General features: G+C 40.2%; 1 protein-coding gene across 2 annotated transcripts in view; it reads right to left on the bottom strand.

The window, feature by feature from the left end:
* The window catches only part of cblb (Cbl proto-oncogene B, E3 ubiquitin protein ligase), a 56,643-nt gene that overhangs the window by 18,211 nt on the left and 19,025 nt on the right, over positions 1-19,407 (bottom strand). For both annotated transcript variants that reach the window (XM_079448853.1, XM_079448854.1), the window contains exons 4-6: positions 9,883-10,029; positions 3,585-3,741; positions 2,116-2,237 (exon numbers count right to left, since the gene is read on the bottom strand). In XM_079448853.1, coding sequence (XP_079304979.1) covers positions 2,116-2,237; positions 3,585-3,741; positions 9,883-10,029 — 426 coding nt within the window. The remainder of the gene's footprint in view (positions 1-2,115; positions 2,238-3,584; positions 3,742-9,882; positions 10,030-19,407) is intronic.

Raw genomic sequence — 19,407 nt, 5'->3', positions numbered from 1 at the left:
GCCTGCTTGTCCTTTTATCGAAAAAATGTAACGAATGAAAGGAAAACGCAGCGCACATTGTTCCAGTTATTAAAGGAAGCTTCTCGGTTATACAACTGCCTAGCAACTAATTCAGACAGGATTAGGAGATCAGGCTGGTACCAGACCGGACTTTTCGATGCGATTCCCCTCGGCATCAGGATGGTACAGCCTGGCACTGCAGCCGGGTGAGAGAGAAACTGGCTGACGGAGGAATGAAGGAACAGCCTGTTGTTTCATAGCAGGGCTGAAATAGGTTTTGAAAGTGTCTGAACAAGTTTTTGCAACACTAGAATAACAATACACTTGTTGCTGTGAATTAGGATCAATTACCGTTATTGACAATAATGATGGTATGTGACTATCAATATTTTTTTATATTACACATATGAAACTATCATAACTACTTCAGTGCATAGTAGGTTATGTTTTTGTGCCTATTGAACATTTAGCCTAAAGAGAAATAATGTTTTCAAATTTTGAAACTCACTGACAAGTGACACACACACACAGCAACGTCCTCAGACACACAGATGAAGACACACACACACAAACACACTCATAATGTCCTCAACCACAAGGATGCTCAGAATTGTCCTAAGACACAAACACATACAAGATCAGAATTGTCCACGCACATGCACACAAATTCATAAGCAGCTTTGAGCTGCTGTGATCAATAAACCACATCATTCGAGATTAATTCTTGCATTACGTTTTTTTTATGTGGCCAAGTTTTGAATGCCCTCAAAAATATAATAAAACATGTCAACTACCCACTTGTGAGGACATTTGAAGTCCTCTTACCAACCAATAACATCAACAGTGTGTGTGTGTGTGTGTGTGTGTGTGTGTGTGTGTGTGTGTGTGTGTGTGCTTCCTCTCTATATATGAAAATATAACTGTGGGTCAACAGCTTCGCTTTGCCAGCTGACTTATCAGCAACAAACTAAATGAGTTAAACATAGCATCCCCCCCACACACACACACACACGCACATGCACATTTAACTATTGGTTTATCCCCTTGGGTGCTGTTATGACCTGCTCTAACCACACACACACACACACAAACACACACACAGCTGCTGCTTCTTTTAAGTAGTTTGGTATTTGCATGCAGTTCTGCACGACCACCCACTGTCCTCTATTTCCTTCTGTTTGCTTAGCCACATCTCTGACACACACATCACTGTGTGAGCATTAAATACACACTCACATATCACAGCTTAGAGAGTCTTTAAAAAGGGCTGAAAATCAACCAGAGACATTACGTTTCTTAAGCGTTGCTATTATCTGGCTGTTGTGTTAAACGCCCCTAAACAGTGTGTAATCGCGTCTGCTGTGTCCCTGGACCTCACCGTTGCTCCAGCACAGATGCAGTCATGCTTCTCTAATCAGCTAATCCAACAGACTAGATTTAACTACCTCTTATGTCACCGGCCACCAGGGGAGTCTGTGGGACGTTCATATATTCTCAAATGCGCAAAGGGATAAATTCGCAAAATCAACTAATGTGTAGTTTGCTGAAACGATCTGGCCTCTTTAATCGCATTTTCTGTGTAAAGCATGAAACTGCAGTTGACTGATATTTATTACGTTTTTTTAATAACTTTATCTATTGCTTGATTTGAAAGAGAATTTATATTGAAATGGCAACGACCAGTGCAAGAATCACAGGCTTGTTTCCAGGTTATCATGACCCAGGAACTGGGAAGTTAGAGAGTCCTCTCCGCCCCCGTGAGCAAGGCACTTAACCCGAGGTCATTCTTAAAGAGGACAATCCCGGCAATTACAGCGCAGCAAGTCGCTTCGGCTGATACAGCTCCTGCAAAATGACAAGCAAGAAGAAAAGGCCAACGAGAGGGCGAGAACAGAAGCGCAGACAAAGCGGCTCTGTCTGTCTGTGTATCTGAGCCTCCTGTAATGAGCCAACATCTCCGCCTCGCCCCCTATTCCAACAGCGGGTCGTCTGCCAGACTACAGCAAAGTGGAGAAAAACAGCTGGCTGGCTCCGTTCACCAAATAGCAGATGGTGCATAGATAACAGCGCAAACCCCGAGGGTTACATTATGCACACACACAAACTAGTCTGTACCTGCCGGGTTTGTTGATGTACTTCTGTAGACGTGCCTTCACTTCATCGTACGTCAGGAAGGCCATATAGCCTGGGTGAGTGACCGCCAGGAAGTTCCAGTTTCTCAGGATTGAGCCCCACGGCTATAGGAAGGAAAAGAGAAGCGAGACTAGGTTAAGTCAGACATTATCGCATAGTGACTGATAGTACACCCAGTAAGAAAATTCTGTCATTTTTTATTCACACTAATTTCATTTATTGAGCATATGGATGAATGATCTTTTTTTCTTCTGTGGAACACAGGTTTTGTCTCTTTACAATGGAAGTCAATGGGAGCCAATGATGTTTGGTTACTAACATTCTTCAAAATGTCGTCTTTTGTGTTCTGCAGAAGAAAGAAAATCACACAGGTTTGCAATGACATAAGGGAGCCCCTTTCACACATCTTCTAAAAAGTCACTCAGTATTTTCATATGACAATCTAGTTTGTTATGAAATGTATACTTTTTTATGAACCTAAAGTACATTGAAGACATGGGTTGCATTACTCATCTAGACTAAAAACTATTTCCCTGTGACGTCTTAAAAACACCCATCCTGACATTCTAAATCAAGCTCAATGAAAAGCTCCTTGGACTTCTGATAATACAAATATGTGGAAAAGTTCCTCATGCAACTTTCGACCTTCCGCGAGCAGACCGAACCAATTTCCGAAATCAAAGAGACACGGTTTTGGAAGTGAAAATGAGCAGGGTGTCGTTTTGTTAGGTTTGGCTGTGAGGTAACAGAGGTTGTAGGTTGTGATTCAGCGCAGGAAAGTTACACGAGCTCTAGCTGTCACAGCAGGAAGTTAGGAACATGACATCCAAAGAAGCACAGCGTGAGATACAAACTCGTATTCATCGTCTATGTCTTGCTCTTTGAATGGCGCACAAACGAACACAAATCGACGCAAGCGAAACAGCGTGGGTCATAGTGCTACATTTATGGGAATTTGAGTATTTCAAAGCACAATGTTGACTTTAATAAATCAGTAGGCAGAAATGTGGGTGTTTTGCACCTTATGCATTAAAAAGCTTGTGCAAACACAGATTTGTAAGCATGTGTGCCTTGCGGTTAAGGGCGAGGTGTGTTTTTCTATAACGAAAGGGATTCCTCTGCGTAAAACAAGCCGCCCACTTTACACACTTCGACAGAGGTGATCCCCAGCGTTGGCACAGTGTTCCATCAGCGTATGGAGAAAATGTGTCAGACTCTGGGAGTCTTCAAACGCGTGAGTGTTGCGGTATCTGTCAGCGATCTATGCACAAAGGTTTCTCAGTATGAGTAGATCATCCCACACCGGAGAGAAAGAAAAACAAGGGTGATCCTCTGGTATCGCTTTCGTCATTACTGTGACTTGTTTTTAGACAGAAGTTGACATTTAAAATGGACTGATGTATAAAGGGGTGATGGGGGTTTGGGGTTGCGGAGGCTGGTTCGGGAGTTACCTGAAAAAGTCGAGTGAAAATGTCGAACTCAAACACGGAGATGTAGTCATTGCAAGTGAGGTCGATTGTGGATTTGAGAGCCATGGCCTCCAACCCAGAGCTGATGGGGTGCACTTCGTGAAGGCACTGCCGGAAAATCTTCCAGGGTACTATTGTCCTGAAACCACACAAATACACACACTGATTAGATTCACAGAAACTCTTCTTCTTGTTCATGCAAAACTCATGTTTTTCATGTTATTGCAATTGTTACAAAACAAATAGCCACCTCTCTTCAGTAAGCCACACAACTTCATTCATGTCTTTAGGACAAACTTACACAGTTTTGAAAAAACATTTATTATATTTATGCTTAATATGAATCAAGCATCACTATAGTAATAAGATAATTGGTATTAATATTTTTCTTTAGATTTAAACCATCACCTTGCAAAAGCTTTATAAAATACACTTTGACCATGTAAAGGCATTTGAAGGGATACTTCACCTAAATAATGTCTTCTGATGAACACTGAGAAAGACACTTATATAAGTATATAAATGCTTATAACCAAACTAATATTGACCACCCTTGGCCATATTACCATATTAGGAAAAAATACAGTGGTAGTCAAAAGTGCCTCAGAACTTCAAATTGTCTTTATTTGTGTTTAACAGGACAAAAAATATGATCAAGTAATGGTTCCTACAATGGGAGTCAAAGGGGGTTGAGATCTGTTTGATAATAAGCATTCTTCCAAATATCTTTCTCTGTTCATCAGAACAAAGAAATTTATGCCCATTTAGACCAACTTGAAGGTGAGTAAATGAAGACAGAATTTTCGGTTTCGGGTGAAGAATCCCTTTAAAGCATAATATTTGATCTGTTTTAATTGTGCGTCTATGACCAAACCGTACAAATATCTAACAAAATCTTGTGATGTCTAGGACAGGAACAAAATGAAAGCTGGTGAGGGAAACAGCAGAGTGTGGAGAAATGTGTCACCCACACGCTGCTGTGACTTCTTCAACAGTTTCATAAACACTGACCGTCAAAAACATTTTAACAGTAAACGCATTCAGACACACACTCGAGGAAAAAAGTTAAACAACTACGAGGAAACAAATTTGAGATTCCAGAAAACCCAAGTGCAGTTCTGCTTAAAAGCCCCTTGTTCTCTTTTAGTTTTAACACATGCCTTCTCACTTCGGGCTAATGGGCATATTGAGCTGTCATAATGTTCCTTCAGGTCAGACGAGAAAGAAAATAAAAAAGAGTCATCACGCTAATAACAGAGATTCCACCGTTTCTCATTCTGACAGTCTGACAGCACATCACACATCTACCCCGTAGCCCCCTGCCGGCTACTGTTCCTCAGGAAGAATGCTTTGGCACAGAGAAGAGGAACTTTCAGGTTTTATGACCAGCCCAGGTTTGCCGAGAAGTGAGAAGTGTTCTGTCGCGAACACAAAATGAACAATACTGATACTAGCTTGAGTCAGCATGAGGGCCAGAGCCTGTTCATCAAGCCGGTAAAGACAAACTGAATCGCTCGAATGCCAAGAACAATGACATGGATTATGGTAACATGTCTTCACTGAATCAGCCGAGGGCGAGACCTTCCGGATAGACCAGCAGGTTAACAAGACAACACGAATTATGTTATTACATGGTTCGTTGGAATGCTTTAGTCTGATTGGCCAATCGTGACATTTGCAGGTCCGTTAATCCCAGATGAACGCAAAATGTGTGATACAAGACCTTCGTTTCGCATCAGGTCGTGATCACACTGTCGGGGCTTGTTTCTGCGATAACAACCGGCTGTCTATACATTATCCCTTACTTAACTTAACTTTCTAAGTATAGGGACTTTAACAAATGTCCTGTTTGAGTCGACTTTTGTTTCAATGATGTAAGTTTGAAGTGGGGCTTCTGGTTTGTCTAAACACAGGCAGATGGAGGAAAGACATTTACATTCTACATTTACATTTATTCAATTCCCATAAGCTTTCATCCAAAGCGACTTACAAAAGAAGAACACAATAAAGCAATTCTTCTCATGGAGGCAGTAACAGGAGAAGAGCTGAAATATAAAGTGTTGTCATATCCTGAGCATAACACAGTACGGATTTACTAACTTGTTCAGTCTAGCATGTATCAGAATTAAATAGAGCACTTGTTCACAACACAGAGCATGTTATGTAACATGCAAACATGGGGGTTTATGGTGTGACTAGATACCATAAAATATTTAAATACCTCTATGAATGGCATATTTATCATTTACTCTGAACAGAAATTTACATTTACATTACATTACTCGTTTTATTACATTCGGCAGCTATGACAGAACACAAAGACACACACAACGCCGGCGGATGCCTTCATTTACATAAGCACCACACGCGAGCGACGGAACAACTGCTCTTTGTAAACCAAATGAAGGGCATTATCAGCTCAGACCTCAAAACTCATCTCTGTCACGCCCTGAGCATTATGTGTTTTTCAAATAATTACCCACCAGCTCAGCGGTGGATTGACCCCTTTTTTCCAGAAGAAAAATTATATTTTGCATATTTATTAGTCAGCAAGCATAACCTGCTGACGCACTCCTGTGTGTGTCGAGAAATGAGGAAACTCGCTCCGGCTTCTTATGAACTTGCTAAATGCCTGTCAAGGCGGAAAAGAAACTGCTCATCTATCGAGAGCGAGAGGCTTGATGGGCGTCAGTCTCGATAAGGCTGTTCTGCTTTAACAAACAGTGAATCAATTTGGTGAGTTTAAAGAAGGGTAATGGAATTAAGGCATGACTCATAAATAGCGAAAATACATCAGGAGGAAAGGAATCGGAGGGGAGGAGGTTGTGTGAGTGGCGGGTGGAAAAAGATGAGATCTTGTTTAATGAAATTCATTAAAATGACTGACCCCTCGATTAAAGAAGGCTTTTTAAGGGGCAGAGGGCATCTCCGTGGGACACATCGAAAGGCAGCTAATAAAAGACCATGTCCTTCACTAATACACTATTACAATGGCATCATGTCACTGACAATAAATGGGTGTGAGAATCACACTACGGCAGTTTGATTTGTGCCTCCATATGAGCACATTTATTACTAAGACTTTTACTGCATACTTTCATACTGCAATGTAAAGCTATGTGCATTTTTTTGTTGTGAAAATATATTTCCTTGCAGTGTTTTTAGTTGGCTAAATAGTGCATTTTGTTATTATTACGGCCCGCCTTTAATTCATTTTGTTTTTAAACAAAGTTTGCGAAAAGTTCAATCCGGGATGCGTTTGCGTTCACACACAAGGCACTCGGGCCATTTTTGGCCAATTTTCTGGTATCAGCGGTCTGTGTGAAAGGGGTTAAGGTGGACTCAATCTAGGTAAAATCCCCTCTAAACTCATTGTTGTTAACCCAGTCATTAATCCATGTACAGCGGCTTTCTCAACTTTGACCAATCAGACCGAAAGCTACAGCACCACCAAAAATGCCTTTGAAACCAATCACAAAACTTCCTAAGAAATGCTTTAAGGTTTAAAAAAGTTAATGAAAAGTCAGACAATTATGTTTGTCCGATAAGCTACTCTTCCTATTCTCTGCCTCCAGCACCAATTCTGTAGAAAACAATGGCATGCCTTACAAAAGCAAATTGGTTAAAAACAGATTGAAGTGCATTATTTTATTTCTGTAAACGGCTGCTAAGAATGAAAAAACGGACAGCTCGGCTGGTGGCCTCTGGAAACTGTGCTCCTATTGGCCCGTGGCCACTTTTCACATTTAAACAAGAGTTTTAAATGGATTTGAGTTTTGGTGGACAGAAGGGAGTTTAATAAATTAAAATTAGTTTCAAAACAACACGTCTGCCTGTGAAACAGCAGGCCATTAATATGAGCCGATATAGAGAAACAGTGAGCATTACTTCATTGATGCAGAAGCAAATGTGTATCTTCCACTCCTAAAATACCCACACAATGCACCAGGTTCTGGCTGGGGTTAGTCTATACATCGGCAGAGGAGGTGAAGGGCCACGGGCCTGACCATCCTGATGTCTGAGAACTGTAACTGATCTCAGAACAGTGATCAGATCACAGAGGTGAATTCACATTCATTCAGTTCTCTGGTGACTGAGAGGAAAATCATTATATTCCATTACGAGAAACAGCCACACTAATGCAGAGAGACAGAGAGAGAGATAATATATTATCTTCCTACAGAGCACACCTTTGATCATTTCGAGCTGCCAGTTGAATTACAGACATGATAAAGTCTTCAAAACGTCTTACACGGTTTTCTAAAGAAAGCATAGATGAATATAATTTTTTTAATTTAAAAATATACTCAAGTCTGTAAAACCAGTGTCCACTCAGATTATAGAGGTCCATAATGGCATTGCAGGCCAGCTATCTGGACACACCCCTGGGCTGAGTGTCTGAAGATTTGCGCTCTAGCGCTCACAGGATTGATGTGTGCCTGTGGGATAAGGATGCTGAGCTTTCCATTTCCACACAAACTGAGAGAGCTAGAGAGAGGAGCTCAAGGAAGGGTGCTCTATTTCTCATATCAATGACTCACACACTTCCTCTGTACAGATCGGGAAGTAGACCTTCATAATAATCTATAAAATATCAGAGCGGTAACTAGATACACACTAGAGACTGCGCCAGTCTTCTCTATCTCGCTCGCTCATGTCTTGTGCTTCCTCTCTGGGAGAGCTGATCAGACCTCTCCGCCCCATCATTGTCTGTGTATCTATAGGTGTGTCCGTCTGTGTGCACACGCTTCCTTTTAACCCTCAGATTTGCTGGATTCAACAGAAGGGGAAATATGAGACATCCACAGAGATTGATAATGAATTAAACATTGCCATCTGTAAGCGGACAACAGCTCATAAAGATCCGGAGAGATCAGACATATCCAGCGTGTTTGGAATTGAAATCAGCATTATATTATTATTTCCCCCTTTATCAGGGGATGAAATTAAAATAATATCTAAAGCTTTGTTCATACGACAAACGATGTTATTACACTCACGGGTTTGGTGGATGCACATTCAAGGCTAGGGCTGTTCAACGCTTAGTCATGATTAATCGCATCCAGAATAAAGGGTTGTGTTTGTAATAAATTATATTTGCGTGTCATGCATATTTATTTTGTATTTATAAACACATACATATAAATCTGTATGTTTAGGCAAGGAATATTAAAATAAATAAACTTGTATATATAATTTAAATGATTGGTTAATATAATTAAATACATGTAAATATTTCCCAATTATGTGTATGTGTTTATAAATACAAAATTAATATGCAAAGTACACAGACAAATATTATGTAACAACAAACTTTTTTTTATTCTGGATGTGAAAAATAAATGAAGCCCTAATTTATATTTATATATAAACATTCATTTTTATATTTTTATTGAATATATACATGTTTCTTAATAGTAGATATGCAGAGTACCCAGACATATATCGTTGTTAACACACACTTTCATTCTGTATGCGATTAATCATTGAACATTCCATATTTTATGAGTATTTAGGTAAACTAATACCCTTGCTTAGAGTGTTATCCTTGTTTTTTCCCCATTCAGAATGCAAAATGGATGTAACCTCATGAGCACAGTAATATCTGGAACTGTGTCTGAATTTTTGCTGTTGTAAGTCTATTAGCAAAATATCACTGGCTTTGCATCATTGCTTTACCAACCAATATAGATCAATACAATATCGATTACACTGTCTGAAGGAATAAATCAAATTACTTGCAAAATGACAGTGCAGATTGCAACAAAGCCTTAGTCAAAGAACGACTTTTAAATAAAAGTGTATTACATCACTCACATAATGCACACGGGTATGCACTGCTATTGCCTCTGTATCTTTAAAAGCTGCATGTAGTGCATTACCCTTCCCATCAAACAAGTTCACACTGGTCAAGCCCTCTGAGAAACATCATATTCCAACATTAGGGAAAAAATAGACAGACCCTTAATGCTCCATATTAGCCTAAAACTCCACAAATCGGTGACCTTCACCATATAAACGCTGACTGAAGCGATCAGGAAAAGCATTGTGGCATCTAATTCGGTGTGCAGATGTATGCTAAATAACTGGGCTGTTTCAAGAGCAGCACTTCAGCACATGACCTGACAGTACACCCCACTTACACGTGGCTAAATGGGAGGAGAAAAAGCATATCCCTCCATGCTAAAGAGATTTAATAGATTGGAGCTCTAATGAGGGTCTGCAAAGAGCAGGTCTGATTTGGCAGACTCATCTGAAAATGAGGGAAAAAAGCTTTTACTTTTCGCCAAAAGATCTCCTCCAGAAATCGGCAGCGTCAGCCTTTGTGATGCGGAACGTGTCTCCCTGGAACTGTCCGCCTGGAAAGATGGCTTTGATCTCGGCCAGCATGTGACTGAAGATCAACGAGAGCTTGGTGAGGTTTCGCCTGAAAGAGAGAAAGCAACAAAGAGAAACGCGCCAGGGTCAGTACAGCAAACAGACAACACATCAGCAGTCAGCGTGCATATGCGTAGAGATGTGACCTCTCTGCTTTTCTATTGAGCAGAGATGCTAGAGTTTCTTGCCCTTGAGCTTGTCTGGAAGTTAATATGCCTCACACATCTCTCTTTATAATCCACGTGGAAAGACGCACTCTGATGCACTCGGTCTGACGGGCATGCAGTTGAAACACTGTAGAAATACATATTGAGTTTTACTTTTATTAAACAACACTTTGAAAGGAAAATAAACGCCTAGGTAGTCAGCTACACACATAATTTACACGCCTACAGTAGGTTTCCATGACTACAATCATCCTTCGCCATTCATTTCCTTGAGTACCTGCAATAACAGCTTCTACTTCAGGATTTCTCATGTGTGTACTTTTCATAACAACATCATTACTGTTACCCAAAATAATGACTACTGGGTATTTTACACAAAAATCCCTGCAGAGATGCACACAAACATAATTCATTGCCGTTTCTAGGTACAGCCAGTCATAAAACTGACTTTTCCCATAATGCCTTGTGGCTTATAGACAATCTTAAGAGGCTGTCCCGTTCCTCCCTTTGCACAGGCCCTTACATTCCCGTGGGATTAGAGCGGGCAGATAACCCACCTTTCATAAGAACCTTTCAGGTGGCACTCAATTACGCTGGGCCACTCAGCTCAAGGGAGGTCTGGAGAGGGGCTGAGAAGAACCAAGCTGCGAGCATTAGATAACTAGCCCCTCTGAGGCACAACATACAGGCTTTCAGGTTTCAAGGTGGGATTTTGCAACACAGCAATTTGCAAAAGATGCACCTGCAGCTCTCAGGAGTGTTGTCTCTGTTCCGCCCAGTGTCTGGGCTTTTTGCGCAAACAATCTCTCAACTTTCACCGGCGACAGACACATTTGAATTTCTTTTCTAAATCTGGACGTATTAAGAGGCCCATTAATTAGCTTGCTGGATCAGTGTAGCTTCCTGTCAAAACATTACTGTAACAAAGCAATTAGCACTCAAGCAGCAGCTCGGAACCGCCAGAGGACTGACAAATGAGACACAGGATCAAAGAAGCTTGTGATGTTTACATAAGAACACTGAAGTAGTTCAGAGCTGGTGTTTAGCTCGGACTTAAGGAAACAATTAAAAAACAATACAAAACTAAACAGCATGGATGGTTCTTAAGGAGATAGTTCACTTTGGGTGAAATTTCACTAATCACAAATTGTATCGTTTCTCAAAACAACGTTCATTCCATGATCCTCATAATTCAGAATACGGTCAAAGCAAAATGTCTAAAAATAAAAGTCTAAATATTGTGGTTGACACAAGAAATGCATTGAAATGTTTGACATCCCGCTGCTGTTCTTCTGAAACCTTGTATCTCTATATTTTGTGATTTACATTTTTTGTGTGATATAAATCTTTTTTTGTCACCATTTATGTTTGTAACTGGGTTTTGCAAATATATAACCAAATGGTTGTCGACTTTGTACTTTTTAAATGACAAAATTCTGTGCAATCAGTGGGTTTTTTTTATTTCCTGAAAAACAGCTAATTTGGACATCCTTGGTTTAATTTACATTAACATCAAGTAGGAGAGCATATAAACATTTTGTCAAACACGGTTAACAGTACAGTTAGTTTTCAAAGCCATGCTACTAGGAGGATTAAAGCTGGAGTAAGCAAGGGAGAGAATGAACAAGTAAAAACAATTTTTAGACAAGACATAAACAGTTATTGGTTAGTCAAATAAATGAGGAACAGGTATGTTCTGAGCTGTTTTTGAAAGTTGTGAAGGATGCTGCAGTTCGGGTGGAGGCTGGCAGTTCATTCCACCACAGGGGAACTGAATGAGTGAAGGTTTTTGCAAGCAATTTGGTTCCTCGCTGTGAAGGTACAACCAGGCGTCGCTCATTTTCAGACCGAAGATGACAGGTAGACCTGGAGCAGTAAGTTAAGGTAAAGGGGCGAATTGCTGTTATCGTTCTGAAGGCCAGTGTCAGCGACATAAGAACAGCAATGATATCTTAACTTTCACATGACAATAAACATAACACGGATGAAACCAAGATATGCTCATGTTTACTATTGGTTTCAAGGCTACAGTTTAGTCCTCGGACACACAACAATTTCCAGCCATGTTACCAAATCATTTAAACCTGATCCATAAGGTTCTGACTGATAAGATGTCACATGCCGACAACAAAGGAAACAAGATGCCGACAAGCCTTTGAGGACATTGAGTGATGGTAACAGCCCGTGATAGGGAGAGAGTGCGTATTAATCCTCATACAGCTTGTCCCGAGGTAAAATAAATTACATTTTAATAAAGGAACAATAATCTTGGCCCCCCAGCCAACTAACGTATGCTAATTCCCTCTGCACCGCTTGGATTTTTTCTGTATGCCTCACCTCTCTTATCAAGAGGAGCGGGGGTGTGCTTGAACAGAGCCAGTTCAGGACACGTTTCTATCACACGCAATGCCACAGCTCGGCGGGGTCTGCATGAAGATTAATCGGGGATATGCAAAAACTCACCTTCCTTTGTAAATCAGCGTTCTGAAGGGCGAAATGTTCATCTGAATTTCCTGTAGATTTTTACATTTTCTAAAGTAAAACAAAGGGTGCATGGCTGTCCGAAACTCACTGTCAACAGAGCAGAGGATGTAGTGGGTGGTTGCCAAAGGTAGTTGCTAGGGTGTACTGGTTGGTTGCTATGGCATTTCTAGAGTATTTTACAAACTAAATGTCAAAATACACCCCCTCCCTCATATGATATTCTAGTCCCTACATATAACTCGCATCACTTTCCCTTAAATACATCCCAAGAGGTTCTCACCCTTTTTATTGTCCGTCAAATGAAAAAAGTCTGATCGGTTAGAAAAGTAACAGCAAACCTCCCCTCGACAAACCATATAATTAGAGGTATCAATCACATCTATAAACGAGACTCGGAGCGCGCATAAGCATCATGTGACTGGACTGAAAGCATATAAAGCTCAATCATTTCAGCTTTGCCAAGGTCACGTGAGACCCACTGAGTCTCGAGGCTGGAGTTCAGATTCTTAAACTCCTTCAATAGATTGCTGGAGCAGGAAAAAAATGACTGGAGCGCACTTGAGCACAATTTTGCTTTATGTTCCAATGAGTCACTCCAAACAAGTGTGTTTTCATGTGAAAAATGAGAGGGAGTGTTTGTGTGGCAACTAATGTGCCTTGTGAATCACTGATGCATGGTAGGTTCTCTGGAACGGATTACTTGCACGAGCACACATAATCGCCAGCAGGTCTACAGTGAAGATATCAGCACTTGAAAAGGATAAACAAGGTCTTTCTGCAGAGCTATCGCTGTGTTCTCAATGACTGCATGCAAACAAACTATATACAGTATCCAATTTGTGAATTGCCTAGTTTGTATTGCTCTTTTTTATGAATCAGTCTAACTGTGTGCTGAATCAGATCGCTTCCTTACCGAAGACCAATAAAACACAATTTATTATTGGTGGACGGGGGATGACAGTGTTGCATTTGAACATAGAAGATTGTTCAGTAATTGCAGATAATGGCAGAGTGGTTGGGTTGGGGCTTGTCTGAGCTCATCTTGAGAGGAGGGAAAAACTGTAAAACGACTCTGGAGAGCTTTTTTTCAGCCTTCAATTATGTCCCAGCAATCTGTCTGGGTTTCCTGTCGAAACCTCTAATAACCACCCCCCATATACACACATGCGTAGCGTTTTGGCTCGGGATGTTGCCACGTGGCTGATGTTGAGTGGTCCGGTGAGGGTTGCAGGTTTCCCATTGCTGCATTTTGGCTGGAGAAAAGCGGCACCATTTCCAGAACAACCCATGAAGCGTGTTTGCGGGCCCTTGAAAAGTTTGTATCCCATCTGACATGTATTGCTTAATCATACTACGCACAAAAAGGCCACAGCGGCATTGTTTAATCCGAACTCTGTGAGAAAGATCAGTCGATACTAGTTAAAAATGTACGTTGGTGCCTGAGCCAGTTATTATACTACAATCCCAAGTGGTACCAACAAACAATAAAAACAACCTTCAATATGCATTTTTACAAGATCAACGAAACTTGATTCATTGTTATCCCATAAAAGATCAGGACCATGCTGTTTGTGCTAATGAAGTGTGCAGGGTCAAGTACTTCATTGCATTCAGGTCTAAAGCTACACATCAGGGAGTGTCAAATGTACACATAAAATGTCCTTTCAGAACCGAGATGTTATTTGAACGTTATGGTGGCCGGGCAGAGACCAGGCATTGATCTGATTAACAGCCAGACCATTAAGGCACAGAGAATCCAGCGAGAGAGGGAGAGAGAGAGAGAAAGAGAGAAAGAGAGAGAAAGAGAGAGACCTCCCGCACCCAAAATAATGATTTTTAAAGTTTGTTTGTTTTACTTAATATAGTTTGATATAACAAATTTACTGCATTTGCTGAGTAAAGTTGGACACATGCTACGGCATAAATGTGCTCGTCCTGAGTAAACCTGAGTAAAACCTTCACTCTTATCCTTAAATGTCCAAAAACACAAATACAATAGCACTTTAACAATTTTAAAATCTAAATCCAGTCATAAGAGCAAAGCATGCTGGGAACTCAATCCACTGTCCCAACACAAATGGACTAAGTTGTGTCAAAGAGATGTCACTATTACACATTGAAATTGTGCTTCAACAAGAAACCAATACAAATGTGTTATATCAAACTATATTGACTAAGTACATTTACCTTTACGCATTTGGCAGACGCTTTTATCCAAAGTGACTTACTCACTTGTGACATACAGTGATGCAATGTATGTGCAATGCACTGGGATCAAACCCATGACATTGGTGTTGCTAGCGCCATGCTTTAACCACTGAGCCACAGGAAAGCAGTAAAAGTAAAACAAAACCTTTAAGAATTAGTTTATCTACTTGCTCATCATGCCCAGTAGTTTGACATGGAAACCTCAATCTGCAACACATAAAACAAAGACCTCATGCACACTGCAGAGAAGCATGCGGTTCTGTGGCACGTGTAAGAGACGTGGAGGCACCTGGCACGTTTAACGGCCCGCATGACATTCTTCAGGTTTCCTGACACCTGTAGGACTTTGCACTGCTATTGTGTTTCACTTTCTTGTTGACCTATATTCAGAAGCACACGCCCTCTTCCATAAACACTGTCATTACACCGGCCGGCTGTCAGTCATAGTGCAGCTCTGCGGCGGGTAAAATTTGCTCGATTTACAGAAGAGCTGTCAAATATCACAGAAAAAAAAATCCCCTGCTGTATTATTCATTTGATTTTGGGGAATTGTCTTTAAAACTGTTGCTTCCCAAGCTATTAAGGGGAACGTTCACCCAAAAACTTTTTACTAACCCTCATGTCATTTCAAACCTGTATGACTTTATTTTTCCTGCAGAACACAACAGAAGATATTTTAATACAAAAATGATGGTACCCATTGGCTTTTCACTGGAATGTGTCCAATAGAAGTTAATGGGTACAAATAGTTTCTATTTCCAAGAATTCTTCTACACATCTTTTCATATTCATAACTATTCCTAATCTCAATATATCATAGATAAAATACATCTGTTTTACTATAAAAAAAGTTAGTAATAAATGCATACTGCAAGTTTGCAAAGTTGTAAAGCGGTAAGCACAACAGAAAAATTATTTTAAAATAAAATAAGTCACAAATAAAGTGATATCGCAAAAAATGGCATTGCCTTACTGTTGGTCAAACTTATAAAAGAGTTGCTTCAACAGGTTCTTCAATGCCATTGAAGAACATTTTTGTTCCATGAAGAACCTTTCACATCTGAAGAACCTTTCTGTTTCACAAAAGGTTCTTTGTGGCGAAAAAAATATTATAAAAATAACTTTGGCTGAATGGTTCTTTGTGGAACCAAAAATGGTTCTTCTATGGCATCGCTGTGAAGAACCTTTTAAGCACCTTCATATTTAAATGTGAATGACACAACAAAATGACATAGAATGAACAGAACACCGGAGAAATGAGAAGTATATATTGAAGTCATCAGTGTTGAATTTTCTCATTTCTCTTTGTCCTTTCTTTATCTGAAAGCTCCCTGCAGTAGTGAACGCACCAGGCCAGCGACATGACTCATCAATAAAACACCTGGCAGACTGCTCCACAGCAGGACCGTACAGAGAGAGAGAAAGAGAAAGAGAGAGATTGGTATGGTAATGGTAATAGCAGTATGGTAATAGCAGCAGGACCTCTAAGAGCTGAAGCACAGATGAGATATCTATCTGGACCTCCTGCCACAGGCCAATCTGCTTCACACACAAGCACACACACACACAAATTATCAGCAACACCCATACACAAATAACTATGAATTATTAAAATTGTTGACAATCATTTTCAGAGTTTACAAACAAGCATGTCCATTAGCCAAACGTAACTATGAGTTCTTCTACACAGCTAAAAACTTTAAAGTGGTCCTATCCTTCTGTAATTGAGAGTGGCAGAAAGGAGGGACTAGTGTATGGGAGTGAGACGTCATAAGCCTGTTTTACAACAAATCGATGCTGTCACAACCCCCTCTTAGTCTCACTAATACACAAACACATCAATCCACTCACCGATACATCGAAAATGTTCAGAAAAAACAGGATTCAAGTAACTGATTTCAAGTCTTGTTAACTAGCTTGGAAAAGATTAGCAGTTGTTTGCCAAACCATCCAAAAATAAGCACAGCTAAGACAAGCAGGGCTATTTCTATTGCTAACACTTGGGATTGTTCACACGGCGAGTTGGATTTAATATTTTTGTTTCTCAGATGAAGATTTTAGGTCGATTTTATTAGCTCTATAATAGCAAGAAGATTTTATGTCTTTATAGTCTAATTGCTCAGGAAAAATACAAACAGAAACAAAACAATTGTTAAAAAACCTAAAGAATATAAAGTTGAAAAATAATAGATTTTTTAGGTAAATGTTTGAATTATAGAGAAATCTTCAATAACTTTTGATTGCAGACTTGGCGGAACATTCTAGCAACCTCAAAGCAATGCACTCACAAAAAACAAAACACCGGCATGCACCACTGACATTTTCTATAAAAAAAAATATAAAAATCCCTTTTTATTTTAGCAATTTTCACTTGGTGAATCAAAAGATGGATGTATATCGATCTCTGCCCAACCTAATGTAAAAATGTACCTCTGCGCACTCACATCAACAAGAAGAGGCTTTACAGCTTCAGGGAAACCAACAAAGTAAACAGACTTTATGTGAGGGCTTCCTGGCAGTTATCTCATCCACATCATTCTCTCCTCATCTCTTGCTCGATTCCCACTCTAACCTGGTCAAAAACTCAAAATTTGATGTTGAGATGAGATTTCTCTGATTGGCTGTGGTGCAGTGAACAAACTTCGCTCAACCTTAAAAAGAAACCACAACAACTAGCTTTCGAAAGGCTTGAAACGCTGATCGTAAAAAAACCTTCAAGAAAACTTCTAAGACCTGCCGGGGGCTTCAGATGATCCTTTAGTTATGAGAGACGCACATAATCTCATCTCAAAGTTTTATTCTTGCTTATCTTCTAAATTTTTGCCGCCTGAGTCTATCCTGTATGAAGGCAATGCAGAGTTTCACTTATACGGAGATCTTTGTGGGTTTAAATACAAAAGGCAACAAAGCTTTATTCATTTTATACACGGCAATGCATGTTTAATTAAAAAGGTCCAGTGTAAACAGATTCGCAGCTTATGCAATGTTAGGAAGAAATATTCAAATAATAAAATGGTAATGTGTGTCTCTGCTCAGGCCTAGGTCATTAACATGCAAATGCTGCCAAACACCAATTCATGTGGCCGGAATATTTCATTCGCTAATTAGCAAATCCTCCCTCTCTTTCTGTGAAAATTCCCCATGATGCCCTAAACGCTCAATGAGAGCAAAGAAAACACTTACAGCACGTAGGATATTAATCGCAATTGTATGAAAACAAAATTGCGGGGCAAAACATTTTCTATGAAAGAGCAATTTCAGTCTCATTATCCTTCTATAATAAGTCCTTAGAGACAGCAGGCGTTCTGCATCGCTCACAGCGGTCGAGATTCAAAGTACTAGCTTGGATTACAACACAATCCGTTCGATTTCTAGAAAAGTGACTAAAGGACAGTGGTGCACGTCAGCAGTTCAACCTCGCAGGAGTCTGACATGATACGTGTACTTAAAGTTCGACAGCTCGAGTGAAGGGGAATCAAGTATAAATAGGCCATGAAGAAGGAATTTCTAAAGATAGGGCTAAACGTTTATTTAGATAAAAGAGAAAATTCCTGTCAAGTTATCCTCATAAAGTTTTAAACCTGTTTCTGCTAAATATCAGCTTTTGCATTCAATGAAGGTGAGTAGAGACTGATTTAGTGCTTAAGCAGCATCTTCTTTCATTGCAAAGAAACATGTAGCATAACCGGTCCCCAAAATATTTTTGTGTTTCACACAAGAAAGTCAATCATATGGTTTTGGAGTAAGTGTTGGGCAAATAAACGATGACAACTTTCATTTTGGGAGGAACTCTTCTTCAAAGGATGGAGGAGACTTATGCAGCATTTGCGGCTCCGAGTTGTCACTGAGTTCTCTGTGTGCGGCAAACTCTCTCATCTCTGACCTGCAAATTAACACAGACTTTAAGACTGAAAGAGACGAGATTCTCTTTGAAGTTGGGGTATAGGAATATTAATTCCAGGCTGTGTTTCTGGGGGCTATGCGGCTACGAATGTCTGGAGAACACTGCTTTTGTGCCAATCAAAACAAAGAAAAGGGACACGTCTGTCTCATCAGTCCACTGCCTGGTTAAGGTCCGTCCCGGGGGAAAGGAAGGACACATGTGCCTGAGGAAATTAAAACGAGAGGGAGGGGGATGGTTGTCAACTGGCAAAGAAAATTCCCCTTAACCCCACCCTGGCTATCAAACCTTCTTGATATACCACATCCTACACACCCCCATCTCTTTGTTTTTTTTTGTTGCTCAGCTCCTCCTACCCGATCAAGTTTTAGTATTACAAATTATACAATCGTTGAAAGCCTTTGCGCACCTCGATGGCCTGTCCCAGCACTGGCACCCTGCCCTGGCTGCTACAAAGTACTCTTCATAATAACACACTGATTAATTAAAGGGCCGGCACACTTAAAAATGAAAATTCTATCATCATTTACTCACCCTCATGTCATAGCAAATGTTCATGGCTTTCTTTCAGTAGAGGGATATAAATGGAGAAATAGTAACAAATGTAGACTCTTCAACATATAATGAAAATGGATGGGGGCTGGAGCTGCTTAGCTTCAAACGTGTG

The sequence above is a fragment of the Barbatula barbatula genome (assembly GCF_947034865.1).
Source record: "Barbatula barbatula genome assembly, chromosome: 24".
NCBI classification, from domain to species: domain Eukaryota; kingdom Metazoa; phylum Chordata; class Actinopteri; order Cypriniformes; family Nemacheilidae; genus Barbatula; species Barbatula barbatula.
This window is presented reverse-complemented; position numbering and strand designations above follow the sequence as displayed.